General features: G+C 39.9%; 1 protein-coding gene across 1 annotated transcript in view; it reads left to right on the top strand.

The window, feature by feature from the left end:
- Window positions 1-597: 597 nt before the first annotated feature.
- CPXM2 (carboxypeptidase X, M14 family member 2) overlaps window positions 598-16181 on the top strand; it is a 246015-nt gene continuing 230431 nt past the window's right edge. The window contains exon 1 of the mRNA XM_072624882.1: window positions 598-1291. Within this exon, the coding sequence (XP_072480983.1) occupies window positions 976-1291 (316 nt within the window). The 5' untranslated portion in view covers window positions 598-975. The remainder of the gene's footprint in view (window positions 1292-16181) is intronic.

The raw sequence follows: 16181 nt of genomic DNA, 5'->3' as shown, positions 1-16181 counted from the left end.
TGAGCACAAGACTGGATCTCTGCGGTTGGTGGAAGGAGGCTGGCCCCTTTGCTGCTCACTTCCAGGAATGGCTGGTAAGGTGATGGGGATAGTGGGCAGATCGCCTGGTGGAGCTGGGCCAATCCAAGCTTCTGAAGAAGAGGAATGGGGGGAGTATGTGCAAGCTGGGGAGGTAGGACCACGTTGGCCTCAGACCTCTTCTTTCCCTCTCCTTTCCACCCTCCAAACGAACCGAACTTTCTTCTCTTCTCTTTTTACCAGTGCCAGTCAGAAACTCCCGCTTTCTAGGTGGCAGACAAGGCGATTTCGGGCCAAGGGTCCAGTCAATCATTCTCTCATTTACGAATGGTGGGGGCTCCTCCAGCCCATTTCCCTTTACACCTCAGTGCGAGTCTCCCTGGGGCTATTGGGAAGGTGGAGTTGGATAAGGGCCCCGAGACAGAGAGCCAGTCCCCCTCCAGCACACCTGCCCAGGAGGCCCCCTCCCTCGGCCCCACCCCATTCCCCACTGGGCCTGGCTCCCCCGCCCCTTCCCCCTTTCCCCTGCCAGCTCCCCCGCCCCTCCCCGCCCTTCACCATCCTCTGGCCCCTCGCCTCCTTCCCCGCCCCCTCTCCCCACGCCTGTGCGCGCCTCTGCCTGCCTGGCCCAGGCCAGAATCACATGCCCCGCCGGCTCCGTCTCAGTCCGAGCCAGCTCCCTCCCGCTGTCCCGCTCACAACTTTCCCCGCTGCTTTTTTTGCGCAAACTTGCCCCACGGCGGGCAGATCGGAGCCTTGGTCGCCGGCGGGACCCAGCTCGCAGTGCGTCCCTCGCGCTCCAGCTTTGGGCTTCCCCGGCTCCCAAGGCAGGCTGGTGCCCCTCGCTCGCAGCCTGCCGAGTTTGGCATCAGGGTGGGTTGGTGGGGGACGTCGGGAAAGTTTTGGTTTGCTTTGCCTTTTTAAGTGAGTGTAGGGAGAGAAGGGACGAGTTTGAAAATGATGAGGGCAAGGGACGCTTGGGCATCCTCTCTGGGGCTCGCCCTCTGGGTTCTGAGCCTGGCTTTCATTGGGGAAGTGGCTCAGGGGAGAGCCCTCGAAGATCAGGATTATTATATCCAGGAGATCCTGAACCGAGATCATTACTATGCCTTCCCTGAACCCGAAGAGACTGTCACAGAGCAGCCCAGAGAGGAAGCAGAGAAACTGGGGCGCCCCGAAGAGAGGCGGCAGCCCCCCAAACTCAAGCCAGCCAAAAAAGAGTTAAAGCAGAAGAAAACCAAGAAGGAAAAACTGATGCTTGAGACACCTCCAGGTAACTCTGTCCTTTCCCTCCTCCAGCTCCTGCAAACCTCTATTTTCTCCTGCTCCTAAACAATTCATGAGAAGGGGCTAGTAGAAGGATGCTGACGTGACCTTTCTTCTAAAGACTGAACTTCTGGGAAGTTCCTGGGTATTTTCTATCACCACCATCAGATCTCATCAGAGCTAGCTATTCACAGAAATCCAATAATTAAACCTGTCTTCGGTTTCAACAAATGTTTTCTTCCCCTCTTGCTTTGGAACTTTTATGCTGCAGAGTACAATAAGACTACTGCGTTCCTAGATACCAGAGTTTGAAAACGCCCCAGGAAAGACTTTACCATTGTTTGCAAAATTATGGTTTTGTTTTGAGAAAACTTCATATTTGTTTCGGAGGAATTCCTCTTTGATTTCACTAAAAAGGCTTCCCAAGAAAAAGAGACTTGAAGTTTTAATGAGACAATCTCTTAGCTTCATCTCCTCTCCCCAGACTCCACCCCCGTCGGGAATGTCCATTTTAATTCCAGGGAATCTTATGAAAATCTCTAAAAGCAGGGAAAACACAAGATGAGGTTTGGGGGATAGTGGTGAGGGCGGGGCAGCATAGATTTTCATCCTGGATTCAGTAAGGCAGCTAAGTGGTACTATGGCTAGAGTGCTGTACTGGAGTTGGGAAGACCTGAGTTTGACTCCTGTCTCATACACTTGCAAGCTGTGTGATCCCTGGCAAATCACTTGCCCTCTCTGCTTTAGTTGGTTCTTCTGTAAAATGAGGGTAATAATAACACTTACAATCCTGGGTTCAAGTGAGATACTATTTGTAAAGTGCCTTGCAAACCTGAAAGTGCTTTATAAATGCTATTAGTAGTAGTCAACCCACCATCGGTACAACTTTACTGTAAGTGAGGCATTGTTTTAGGTGTAGAAACAGCTTAGCCTTGACTTGGAATTAGAGTGTCTGGGGTCTGTGCTTTGCTCTACCACTTACTCAGGCTTTATAATCTCCGACAATTCACTTAACCACTACAACTCTCAATTTTTTCATCTGTAAATGATATGTTTCCTACATTGTAGGACTTTTGTGAGAATCAAATACTTTATGTATCAAAAGAGTATATTTTAATGTTAGGAGTTTTTATTTTCTTTGAAGATGATGGGTATGGGCATGGTTGTCAACGAGTGAAATATGGCAGCAAAAATGGAAAATTAATGGGAACAATAGATATTTAGGCAGCACTAATAGAAGCAGAATGTCCAGAACAAGGGAGGTGATAGTCCAAATGCACAGTGCCTTGATGAGATGGATTTCTGGAGTATGATGTTGGGGGTGGGCGTGAGGGTGCATTTTAAGAAGGCCATTTATGGACTGGAATGTGTCTAGAAGAGGGCAAGTAGGAGCTCAAAGGGTGTCAAGATCATATCCTAAGATTGGCCAAAACACAGCGGATGCTTAGTTTGGAGAAATGAAGATTTGGTAGGGACTTGAAAGTTGTGTTCAATTATTTAAGGGATTGTCTTGGAGAAGAGTGGTTAGATTTGATCTACTTGTCTCTCAAAGGCAAAGTTAGGTACAATGGGAAGAGGGAGGGGCAGGAAGTAGAGAGGTAGAATTCTGATTAATATAAAGGTAATCTTCCTACCAAATAGAGATAGCCACAAAGGACATTGGGGTAGAGGGAGTTTCCTCATTGCGAGGTGTCCAAACGGCATTTGGTTGAACACTTGTTAGAAATGTTATATAGAAGGGACTCCTTTCAGGTATTAATGGAAGATACTCCTGCTCAGGAATTGTTGAGACCCCATGATCTCTGAAGCTTCTTCTGACTCCGAGACTTCTATGGACTAAATTACATAAAAAGACCCTCCACGGTCTGGCTTTATCATGTATTTCTCAATTGGTTTCATATCCCTATGTACTTTAGCCATAAAGGAATACTAGATGTTCCCCAATCCCCTTTCCTCTTTTCCTTATGATCATTCCCCCGACTATGTGAAATAAAACTTCCATATTTGGCCAATACGGATATCCATTTCCTCTTTCAAGTTCTGGGTCAAATGTCAATTTCCATAATGCTTTCCCTAATTTCTCCCACTTCTTCCAGCCTAAAATTGATACCTCTCTAATCTCTGAAGCCACCCATTTGATCCCTCTCATACACTCATATACATACACTTGGTCATTAGTCAGCTTGCATTGTATTCATATATGTCAAATCTCCCTAATAGATTGCACACTCTTTGAGATTTGAGAACCGAGGTTCTCTTGTTTTTCTTCTTTGTATCCATCCCCATTGTCTAATTTAGGACCTTAGTATCCATAATAAGAACTTAAAGAATATCTGTTGAATTGAATTGAAGTAGGTTGCGTTACTATTTGTTCTTAATTTATCTTAAACTGCAAAATTTTAGACATGGTCTTCCACTTCTGCTTTTCAGAAGTTGACAGAGCAAGTCAGCATTCATCTTATCTACAAGGTTTGTGGTGGCTTATAATGTTTTGTTAATCTGGTTTGGATCTCATGGAACAGAGGCAGCTTCATACTCTATTGTTAACTACCTGGTGTATTGATTATGTATGATGTTGATACTCTCACATGCAAAGAGTACATTCAAAGAAAGAGATTTGAAGTATATTTCACTTAACTGCCACTCCTAGATTCTTAGAATCTTAGAATTTGAGAGCAAGAGGGAATCTTGGCACCTCCCTAATTCAACCCATACTGAAAGGAAACGTCTATTAAAACATAAGACAAGTGGTCACTGAACTTCAGCTTGAAGACCCCCAAGATAGAGAACCCATTATCTTCTTTTTTTTAAATAAATAGTATTTTATTTTTTCCAATTACATGTAAAGATAATTTTCAACATTCATTTTTATATGATTGATAAGACTATTTTTATAATATTTTTATAAAAGATCCAAATTTTTCTCCCTCTCTCCTTCCTATTCCCCTCCTCCAAGACAGTAAGCAATCTAATATAGGTTGTACATGTACAATCATATGAAATGTATTTCTATATTAGTCATGTTATAAAAGAAGAAACAGAACAAAAGGAACCCACTATCTTCCAAGTCATTCCATACCACTTACAGATGTCTCTAATTTTTGGAAAGGTGTTTTTTCTGTTTATTCTTTTAAATAATAACAAACCTACCTCCATTCATTGTTCCTAGTTCTGTCTCCTCTGTGGCCAAACATAAAAAGTCCAATCCCTCTTGCACATGGAAGCCCTTCACATATTTGAACATCACTATTATATCTCATCTCTTGGGTTTTCTTTTGGTAGGTGGGTCTGTGGGTGGCTGGAAGGAACCTAGAAGGTAAGCAAAGTTTTTGAAACATTTCTATTTGTTCCCTTTTTCCTCCTACTGAATCAGCGCTTGTAAGTTTTTCTGCATTAACCAATATTCATTCTCTGCTCTGGGAAGTTATATTAAGGTATCTGTAATTCTATTTTTTAAAGCTTTGAGCTCCCAGCCAGAGATAGTATGTTGGCAAAACACTTTAGTGTTATGTCTATTTTTCTTAGCTTGATGGAAAGATTTCCCACCTCCCTCAATGCTTTCTCCCAACTGCAGTTCCAAGAAGTACATCAAAGGCCAGTTTTTAACACTGTTAATAAGTACAAAGTAATTTTCCATTTTAAGGAAAGGTGAATAAGTTTTTCATGTGCTGTAAACAAAAATTGTTCAGGCTACAAAATGGAGGTATGAGATTATTGCTAGGAGTCTGTACTTCATGTAGCAACCCAGAACCTGCCCCAGTATTTTGTGAAGAAATCATTTTCCAGCTCCATGTGGTTTTCCAAGGTTTCGTCTTTTCCAGTCCTGTGAGTTTTTCATACATCTTTTCAAGAACTGAGTTTCTTTCCCTTTCCTTTATTTTTTGAGGTCTTAGAAAGCTTTTACAAGTATCAAGAGAGGTGGTAACTTATGTAAATTTCACAAAATGATGTCTACCTGACAAAATGGTATTACCATTTGGAAGTGAGCGTCATTCCAGACCCTCTACTGATGGTAGGCTCGCCTTTCCATAATAAAATGTTATTTTCTAGATTGTTCATGAACAGACTTTGCCAACATTCACCCTGGTTGATTTGCTACAGATAGCAAATGCTTAATGGGGAGAAGTTTATAAAGGAGTCCTTGAAAGCCTAGACCTTAATTACAGAAAAAGATTCCGTTAAAGGAGTTTATAAAAAAGAAAAAACTCTAACATTTCAACCACACCAGGAGATCTCATCATGAAGTGTGAAAAAATTCCTTGAATGATCCTAAAGAGAGTAATGTCATTGAAAATGCCCTCTGGGTAACCTCTAATGCATACAAAACTCTCAATTAAGCTGAATAACAGTAATAATAGCTAGCATTTACACAGTGCCTTAAACTTTGTAAAATATTTTACAAAATATTATCTCATTTTTATTTATATTATATTAACAAGTGGGTTAGGGAGTAGGTGCTATTGTAATTACTCCTATTTTACAGATGAGGAAAATGAGGCAGACAGTGCTTAAGGGACTTGCCCAGGGTCACACAACTAGTAAGTGTCATTTGAAATTTCAACTCAGCTTTCAGGTGACTCCAGGTTCAGCACTCTAACTCTATCCATGGCCCTTCAGATCTTTGAGGAGCACACTGGTAGGGGTTCAACCCACTAAGTCCCTTAGAGGCTGAGGTAGCAGCCCTCTAGAAATCTACCTTGTAAGATCAAATTGGAGAAATACTCAAGAATGAGTGTTGCATCTTCTCTAGGCCAAACATCCATAGTTCCTTCTTTAATCCTTAGGGCAAATCTTAGTCTTGTTCTAGTCCTTCAAAATGAAGCAGCACATGTAATCAGCCTGGGAAATCAGCCTTGTCCAGAAGGTTGGGTAATTCTAAATGTCCCCTCATGGTTGAGGCTGGCACTATTTCATACCCAGAACGATGAAAAGAGCTGGTTTCCTTTACAAATGTTCTGATCTGGGATAAGCGGATCCAGATGCCTTTGAATGTGTTAACCATAAGTTGGCTCGATAAGGATGAAGGCAGTGTTTAATTGGTATAGTTCCTCTGGTATCCAGGGACTTCATGTATAGACTTATCTCTAACTGTTGCTGTGTGCATCCTACCTTCCCCTTGGAATTCCTTCTCTATCCGCAACTCCATCCCCCTCCCCCCAAACAGTTCTTTCTAGGGGAAGGAGCCTGGTCTGACAAGACTGTATCACATGACATAATAGAGTGGTTCACACTCTTGGTTTTTGGAGTACTATTTGAAATATTGTTTTGGAGTATTGTCAGAATCAAAGAATTTTCAAGCAGAAAAAGATCCAATTCAACCCCTAATTTTATAGGTCTGAAAGCTGAGGTCTAGAGAGAGGAAGTGACTCACTGTTAGCACAGTGTGTTAATGGCAGAGCTGAGGCTTTTAATTCCACTCTACTATTTCTGCTACTACTTCAGGCATGGAAGAGGTTTTCCTTGTTTCCTCAGTTTAAAATTTATTCATGAATATCAGGCAAAATTACCACATGGGAAAACAAACAAACCCCAAACTATAAGATGGAGTTGCAATCTTTTTAAATGTTTGTTTTTATGTTTTGGTCATACTTGCATTGAAGTCTGTAGAAAAGCTCCTGGGAATTCCTCAATTGTTTTGTGGGCAAGAGAGATTTGAAAAGCAGGATCTCAGGTTTATGTATTAGGGGAATATGTGTGGTTTAATTACTTGTATCTCCAAGGGAATTGGGGAAAATCCAAAACTTTCCTATTTAGGCATTCATATAAAGGGGCCTTTAGCTGGAGAGGGCACCTGGACAAAACTGAGATCATTTTGTACAATTCTTTCATTTTAAAGGAATTCAAGAAGTGAGATCCCAAAGAGATTTAGTGTCTTGAAAAACCAGTACTCAAACTGAGGACTCCTGATTTCAAAGCAAGCACTCTGTACTGCACCATCTTTAAGTTGACAGGGATTTATTTGTTTAGCCCTGTGCTGAAGCAGTGAGAAGTGGCCCACACAGAATCTCCTTGGGAGAGACAATTCAGTTCATAAGTGCTTGGTCATTTGGTCTGCAAAGTACTGCTCTGATAAACAAGACACAGGCCCTTATTTGAGGAGTTTACAGTCTATCATAACAAAATGATATATGCAAACAACTAAGATCCAAGGAGAAATGAGAGAAGGGCAAAGGAGAGGCATGGACAAAATGCTATTAAACATTTAAGGAGGGAGAGATCATTTTCAATTGATGGTCAAGGAAGGCTTCCTGAAGGAAGCGTACTCTGAACTGATCCTTGAAAGAAGGGAAGGACTTAACATAGAGAACCATAAAATTAACCTGCTTTTGTTCTGTATTATTTTAGTGCCAGCTCAGGTAGTATAAATAAAATTCTGCAGTTGGGAAAAAAAAACAACTTAGAGGTCATTTAATCCAACCTTCTGCTTCATATATGAGTCTTCTCTATAACACCTCTAAGGAATGATCATCCAGCCTCTTCTTGAATACATCCAACAAAGGGGAGTTCATTACCTATCAAGACAGGCACTAGTCAGTCATGGCTAGTGTTGAGAAGATTGCAAAATCTTCAGGTTCAGTAGTTTCAGTTCAAATCAGCAAGTGTTTGTTGTAAGGCATTTCCAGCCTGATCTAAGTGCTTTAAAAAGTTCTTTGTATTGAACTGAAATTTCCTTCTATATACCTCCCTCCTTCTGGTCCTTGTTCTCCTCTTTGGGGATTCATCTGATCACTTCCCATGTGATAGCCAGCCTTGTGAGTATTTGGAGACAGTTTTCATGTTTCCTTTTTATATGGTCCCCAAGCTGGTCAGATGAATCTGGAATGTCATGCTTTGCTACAGCGGGCTATCTTGAGCATGAACGTAGAAAAATTGTAGTACACATGGAGGATGGTGACCAGGAGAGGGAGAAGATGCAAAACTGCTAAATGAAGAACAGTGGAAAATATACGGAATGTACAGCCTGGAGAAAAGAAGATGGGAGATATGGGAAATGTCCACATTTTTGAGGGGGGGGTACATCAGGTGGTAGAGAAATTAGACTTAATTAACACTCAAGAGTATTAAACCAATTTCTAGAAGTTACAGGAAATCTCATTGCCTAATTCTAAGGTGAGTCAGTCAGTAAACATCTATTAAATGTTCATTATATGCCAGGTACTGGAAACACAAAGAAAGGATAGTCTCTGCCCCTATGGAACTAATAATCTAAAGTGGGAGACAGGACACAAACGAGCTATGCATAGAATACATTGGAGTGAGTGGTCTGTCAATAGAAATGGCTATAGAGGAACTGGATGATCATCTTTCAGGGGTATCTATTCATTTATCATCTATCTATCCACCTACCCACTGATCCATTCATCCATCTACCCATCTCTCCATCCGTCCATCTATCTATCTATCTATCTATCTATCTATCTATCTATCTATCTATCTATCTATCTATCTATCTATCTCTGTCTATCTATCTGTATCATAGGAGAAATTTCTACATGGGGAGGAAGAGTGGATTAGATGACCTCTAAAAGACTTTGTATCGGATAAAGTCATGGAATCTTAATCTACGTTATAAAACGATAGCACCAGACTCTAGTCATGAGGCTTTGTGGCAAGTGTATACTCAAATCACTATGCATTGTAACTTTGGGCAACCTTCTCCATCTCTCTGAACCTCAGTTTCTTCAGCTGTCCTTTCTCTGTCTACATGCCAGATAGGCAAAGATGTTTTAATGCTTTGAGGAAAGTGCTTTCTAAACTAATATATTGGAAAGAACACTTGGCTTGGAATTGGAGGACCTGAATTTTTAAGTCTTGGCTCAGCTGCTTCCTCGATGTGGGATTTTGGGTAGATCACTTAAAATTTCTGGGCCTCCGTTTCCTTGTCTCTTAAATAAGAGAGTTGGGCTAGATGATTTCAAAGGTCTTTTCTCACTAGAGATTTATGCATCTACTGATATCCTATAATTATCAAATTAGTACAGGGTTTTGCATATATTAGAAGTTTAATAAATAGTGTTTGTGTGAATGGTGACCCTAAGTCTTTGCATATATACTGAAATCCTAAAGTTATTTACAAAGTATTAAAGTATGCGACATGATTTTAACGTTAAGCATTTATAATCAAATTGTTGAAAGTTATTGTGTGTATTCCACACATAATGACCTTCAATTAACCAGAACATTCCATTTGCTAATTTTTCCAGACCAATGAAATGGTATTTCATTATATTTCTTGGCCACTTTAATGGTGAGAGGAAGTTAATTCTCAGCTTGATTGGAAAGAGCAGCAGAGGACCACACAGTTGTATATTTTTGGAATTTTTGAACCTGAAAGCACCACTAGAATTTTATTAGGCCACAGCCCATAACAAAGGCCACACAATATTCCCACAATAAGTTAAAATCAATTTTAATTGGGTTTGAAAGCCTGTTTTGTGATCCTAACAGTTTGCTACTATGTGAACATTTGTCTTCTATCCTTTTAAACAACCAGTGACTCAAATACCATCTCCTCCATAAAATCTTTCCTAGCCAGTGAGCTCCCATTTCCCTCCAATCACACCTTGAATTTAGGGTTCACATGCTTAATGTGTTTAGTAAGGCTTATTCTGTTTTTACATTTTCCAGTGTTAATATTATATCCCTTTCCATGAGAACAGATACTGAAACCTTGTAGTGTCTAATATCCTACTTTGTGTACCATTTAGTGATTTCTGATTTTCTATTGTGAATTCTGCCTCTAGCAAGATTTTTCTGAAGCCCACAGCTAGGTTAGTTTGAATCTCCAGCTAACAGATTCAGATTTGGAATGGTGTAGTTGAAAAGGTTACAATGGATCCTAATTCCAGTTCCTGCTTCCCCAGTGATTCATTCTACCACTTAGAGCAAAATGCCCTTCATCTATAAAATGAGAAGGTATCTTGAGGTCCCTTCTTGTTCTCATAGTCTGTGATTTCTAGTGATTACTACAAAATCATTTTTCATGGGTGCCTTTCCTTTGACCCTGAGCCATTATTAAGTATAATAATGTCAACCTCAAAAATGATTTCCTTTTTTCTGTAAAGACTATCAAGATACTAAAAATAACAAATAAATAAAAATAAAAGAATCAACAAGGTTTTATATAAAAGTATTATCCCATCTTATGCTAGCTATCCAAGCATCACATATTCTAGTTTCAGCACATAAAAAATATTGCCAGACTTTCTTTCTGTGTTAATATCTTGGGAAAGTATTATGACAACCTGTTAGGTGCAAAAGTAGAATTGGGTGACAGACGAATGACTTTTTGGTGTCACAGGCTACACATACATCACCTTGCTAGGAACTATTGCTCATAAAAAATGGAAAACCATCTTCCTGTAGTGATATCTAATTGCACCATTCTGGGGGGTGGAGCCAAGATGGCAGAATAGAAAGATGCACATATGCTAGCTCTTATCCTACAGCCCACAAAATACCTGTAAAGAAGAGCTCTCAACAAATTCTAGAGCGGCAGAAGCCACAGAACAACAGAGTGGAGGAGAATTCTATCCCAGAGTGACCTGAAAGACCGAGGGGAAAGGTCTGTCGCACACCGGATGTGGAGCAAAGCCCAGCCCTGCCTTGGCCATGTAGCACCAAAAGGAGCAGATCCAAGCAGGCTTCAGGGACAGAATCTCCAGTGGCATCACAGATCCCTCAATCCACAGGCACCACAAGTCAGTGAGAAGGTCTTTTTGGCTGGCAGAGAAGGGAGCAGGGTGTCCCCAAAACTCAGGCCTCCTCAGGTGGCAGCAGTAGAGGCAGCAGGAGATGGGGCTCCCAAAGCAGGCAGTAGCCCCAATCCATTGTTGAAGGTCTCATTGTAAACCCCCTGAGGTAACTGAGTCCTGTGTGGTGGCCCTGCCCACTCCTGAGCAGCTGATATTAATGTCACACTGAATAGCAGCCTGCCCCAGCCTAAAGCCCCTGAGGCTTTGGAGCAGCTCATCTGAATCTCAGCCTCCAGTGCTGACTTGGTGGAACTGGAGGTGAAGTGGTTGTGGAGAGGAAACTCAGAAGTCTGGCTGGGAAAATGCCCAAAAAAGAGAAAAAAAATAAGACCCCAGAAGGTTACTTTCTTGGGGAACAGGTATCTCCCCCTATCCTTTCAGATGAGGAAGAACAAAGCATACTGTCAGAGGAAGTCAAGGCCTCTGCCTCCAGGGCTCCAAAGGGAACTTAAACTGGGCTCAGGCAATAGAAGACCTTAAAAAACAAGTTAGCACCTTACTAAAGGAGAACCAAAAAAATGCTAAGGAAAATAACAACTTTAAAAAGAGGCTAACTCAATTGGAAAAAGAGTCCCAAAAAGCCAATGAGGAAAAGGAGGTTTTAAAAAGCAAAATTAATCAAATGGAGGAGAAGGTTCAAAAGCTCACTGAACAAAATAATTCATTGAAAGAGAGAATTGAGTTCAGGGAAATGAATGACTATGAGTTAAACCAAGCAGTTAGTAAAAAAACCAAAAACTTGAAAAAATAGAAGATAATGTGAAAAATTTCATTGGAAAAACAACTGACCTGGAAAATAGATCCAGGAGAAACAATTTAAAAATTATGGGACTACCTGAAAGCCATGATCAAAAAAACAGCCTAGACATTATCTTCCATGAAATATCAAGGAAAACTGCCCTGATGTTCTAGAATTAGAGGGCAGAATAAATATTGAAAGAATCCACAGATCACCTCCTGAAAGAGACCCCAACAGAGAAACTCTTAGGAATATTGTGGCCAAATTTCAGAGTTCCCAGATCAAGGAGAAAATACTGCAAGCAGCTAGAAAGAAACAATTTGAGTATTGTGGAAATACAATCAGGATAACACAGAATCTGCAGTTTCAACATTAAGGGATCAAAGGGCTTGAAATGGGATATTGCAGAGGTCAAAGGAACTGGGATTGAAACCAAGAATCACCTACCCAGCAAATCTGACTATAATATTTCAAGGGAATTAATGGTCATTTAATGATATAGAGAACTTTCAATCATTCATATTGAGGAAAAGACCAGATCTGTATAGAAAATTTGACTTCCCAAGACAAGAATCAAGAGAAACTAAACAGGAAAGAAAACTAAACAGGAAAGAAAAATCATAAAAGACTCTCTAAAGCTGAACTGTTTATATTACTACATGGAAAGAAAATATTTATAACTCTTGAATCTTTTCTCAGTGTTTGGGTAGATGGAGAGATTGTACATACACACACACATACACATATATAGACAGAGAGTACAGGGTGTGTTGAATCAGAGGAGACGTTATCCACACGCAAAAAAATAAAATAAAAATTAAAGGGTGAAGGAGGAAAATACTGGGAAGAGAAAGGGAGAAATGGAACGGGGCAGGCTATAACTCATAAAAGAGATAAGAAAAATCTTGTTCAATGGAGAAGAAAAAGTAGAAGGGGAAAGGGGAAAAATGAAGCTACTCTCTCCACATGTGGCTGAAGGAGGGAATAACATGCTTACTAAATTTGATATGAAAATTTATATCACACCACAGGAAAGTAGGAGAGGAGGTGACAAGTGGGGTGAGGGGAATGTTAGAAGGGAGGACAAATGGGAGAAGGGAGTCACTAGAAATAAACACTTTTGCGAAGGGACAAGGTCAGTTGTGGGGGAAAAAATAAGAGGGGATAGAGTAGGACAGAGGGCAACATAATTAGTATTACACAGCATGATTATTATGGAAGTCTTTTGCAAAAGAACACATATTTAGTCTGTATTGAATTGCTTACCTTCCCAGTGGGTCTGGGAGGGAGAAGGGAGAGGGGAAGGGAGAAAAGTTGGAATTCAAAGTATTAGCAATGAATGGTGAGAATTTTAATTGCGTATAATCGGGAAATAAGAAATACAGGGAATGGGGTATAGAAATCTATCTTTCCCTACAAGAAAAAAGAGAAGATGGGGATAAGGGAAGGGTGGAGTGTGATAGAAGGGAGGGTACATTGAGGGAAGGAGTAATCAGAATGCAAGGTATTAGGAAGCGGGGGAGGGGAGTGATGAGGAGAAAAATTGGACATGTTACAAAGTGAGGTAAAAGCAATTAGTATGAAAACAATTGACTGAATTAATTACTGAGAATAAATCAATGACATCTTTAGTTTGGGGAAAAGAATGTTAGTCAAAATTTCCTAGAGGAAGGTAACCTTGGGTAAAATTTGGCATTGATGGAAAAGTTAAGGTTTTAATAGTAAATTTGATTTTATGATTGCTATTTAATCAGGAACTAGCACACATATAAAAGGCATGTAAGCCACTTAAGACTTGCCTCAAAAGGTGTTCCTTAGCTAAAGTGAAATTATAATCATATTTGAAACCTGGTTATTGGAACTTGCCATTTTTAGAGGCTATAGATTTTTTAGTCAGTATTAAGTAACTGTTCTTCTAACTCCAGGTATGGATAGCAAAAAAAGCAGTCTGAGCCTCCAATCCATGATGCCAGTAAGCCTGTGAGGTGCTAGTATGAACTGCAAAAGGTGATCTCATGGGAAAGATAGGAGAGTGGCTGTTCAGCCTGGGCTGAGGTAGGAGTCTTCTGACTCAGTTTCCCCACTGACACCTGGCAGACTTTAATCCTCACTGAATGCAAATTGACAATCTAATCCTGCCTGGAATTGACATGAAGTTGGGGAGATATTGTATCCCTGCAATGTCCTTACTCTTGATGGCAATTTCTTATAGGCAAAAGGTTTGTAAGCTTAGTACCAGATCTATTAAATTATAGATTATTGGCAGGGGAACATCCGAGGTTAAGTCTAAAATTAAACTATTAGGCATAGGACTTTAGACCAACAAGAATAAGTTAGGGTCCTTTAATTCTTAGTAATAGTGTGGAGACAATTACGACAAGAGCTTGTGAAGTTGGCAAGGCACCTATTATTTGTGTCTTAGTTGGTTAATGTTTAAAAAAAAAATTCTTTTGCGGTCCATATTGTAAATGCTTTAAAAAGAAATATCCAAAAGTTTGAATTGTTTTATCTGTTATAAACTGTTAAAAATGAAAATTAAAATTAAAAAACAAATAAAAAAATAATAATTGCCCCATTCTTTCAATAGCTACTTAATTTTGTGAGATAATTCTTCTTAAACCAGAACTTCTCTTAAACTTTCTTAAACCAGGATGACTCCTAATATAGTTTGGGATACTGGCTTACACATTCTAAATTGTGTTGGCAGTGGTTCAAAGTGGGAGGGAAAGTTTATACTTATTATTTACTAGAAGTTGCTGAGAAGAGTGCTGCATCAGTATGCCCAGCCAGTTGAGCTTTTCTTTGCTGAAGAGGAATGTGGCAAGGCCAATGGGCTCTGTCCTCAGAAATTCTAAAGAACTGTTCAGTATTTTTTGTCAGATTACCCAGGAGAATGCCAAGGGACTGTAGTTCAAATTTATCAGTTTGTTTTTCACTGCAACAGAGAGGATTCCATTGTTGTTGACATGGGCATTTTATTTTTTAATTACCAAAGTTTGACTCATAGGAGCACATTTTAGATCATGATTTCCATAGCTAATAATTTATCATTCCTCCTCAATGCTCCACTCTAGCCCAAATTTAACCCAGAAGCACAGCTTTTCAGATTTGAAAGGAACCTCAAAAGCCACTGAATGTAACCCAGATCTAATCAAGGATCCTGTCCATAACACACCAGAGAAGTAGCCATGTAGGGTTTGTTCAAAGACCCTTAGTGAGGGAGAATCTGCTACTTTCTGAGACAGACATTGAATTTTTGAATACCTTACATTATTTGTTGGAAAGTTTCCCCTTATTCTATCCAAATTTAATTCTCCCTCCCATTTTTACTTATTACTCTTCCTTCTGTCATCAGAGGCTGAGCACATTAAGTCTTATTACCCTTTCCTTCAGGCATCATTTAAAATACTCCAAGACTGCTACTGTACCTTCTTCTTGCTGCCCTTTCCACACCACCAAGTCTTCTTCTCCCGTATAAACAATACTAGTTCCTTCAATTAATCCTCATTTGCTATTACTTAAAGTCTGTCACCATCTTTATTAGTTTACTTGACTTTTTTGGATGTTCTCCACAGACTCATAAAATATCAGACCAAGAAGGGAACTTAGAGTTCACCTGGTTCAACTACTTCATTTTTACAGATAATGTAATTGAAGACTTTTCACTTGGTGGAGTCCTGCCCATCCTTCAATTCCCAATTTAACTTTAACTCAGATGCCATGTCTGTGTCTCCTTTCCTCCCATTATCACCACTCTATTTTCCTATCCTTAACAATCATATAAGTAACTCCTTAAGGCAAGTTACCATGTAACACTATGATTTCTATCTGTCAGCATTGAGGTTTTCTCTTTACTATACTATAGGTTCTTTGTGGACAGAGCCCCAAATTATATCTAAAATTTGTGTCTCTCTTAGTCCTAGCACAGAATTCTGGTCACAACATATACTTAATAGATGATTGTGCTGCATTTATGTTTCTTGAGCTCATACAACAGTTTTATAGAGGAGTCAAGACTAGAGTACAGCTTTCTAACATTTTCTATCTCCTCATTAGGGAACAGAAACTTTATTCTAGTTCTATGAAGGACAGATACCAATATGGCTACATCCAAATCATTTCCTCCTCATTGTGTCACCTCCAGTTCTAGGTGTACATTTGGATATGGGGTATCACTAATGTCATATCATAATTCTCTTGGTTATTTTATGTAGGAAATCATGAATCAGGAACGATTTCTGACTGCAGCATGAATAGATTATAGGAAGGTGAGCTAATTGCATCAGAAATGGAGCTGTGCTGACATGTCATATCATGAAGCAACTTGGAATAGTGGCGAGAGCACAAACCTTGGAATGAGCAACCATGTCCAAGTTATACAGTTTCTCTGAATGCTGTAGGGA

This window comes from Notamacropus eugenii, chromosome 1 (assembly GCF_028372415.1).
Source record: "Notamacropus eugenii isolate mMacEug1 chromosome 1, mMacEug1.pri_v2, whole genome shotgun sequence".
Taxonomy (NCBI): Eukaryota; Metazoa; Chordata; class Mammalia; order Diprotodontia; family Macropodidae; genus Notamacropus; species Notamacropus eugenii.
The sequence above is the reverse complement of the archived record's forward strand: the minus strand, read 5'-3'. Positions and strand labels throughout refer to the sequence as shown.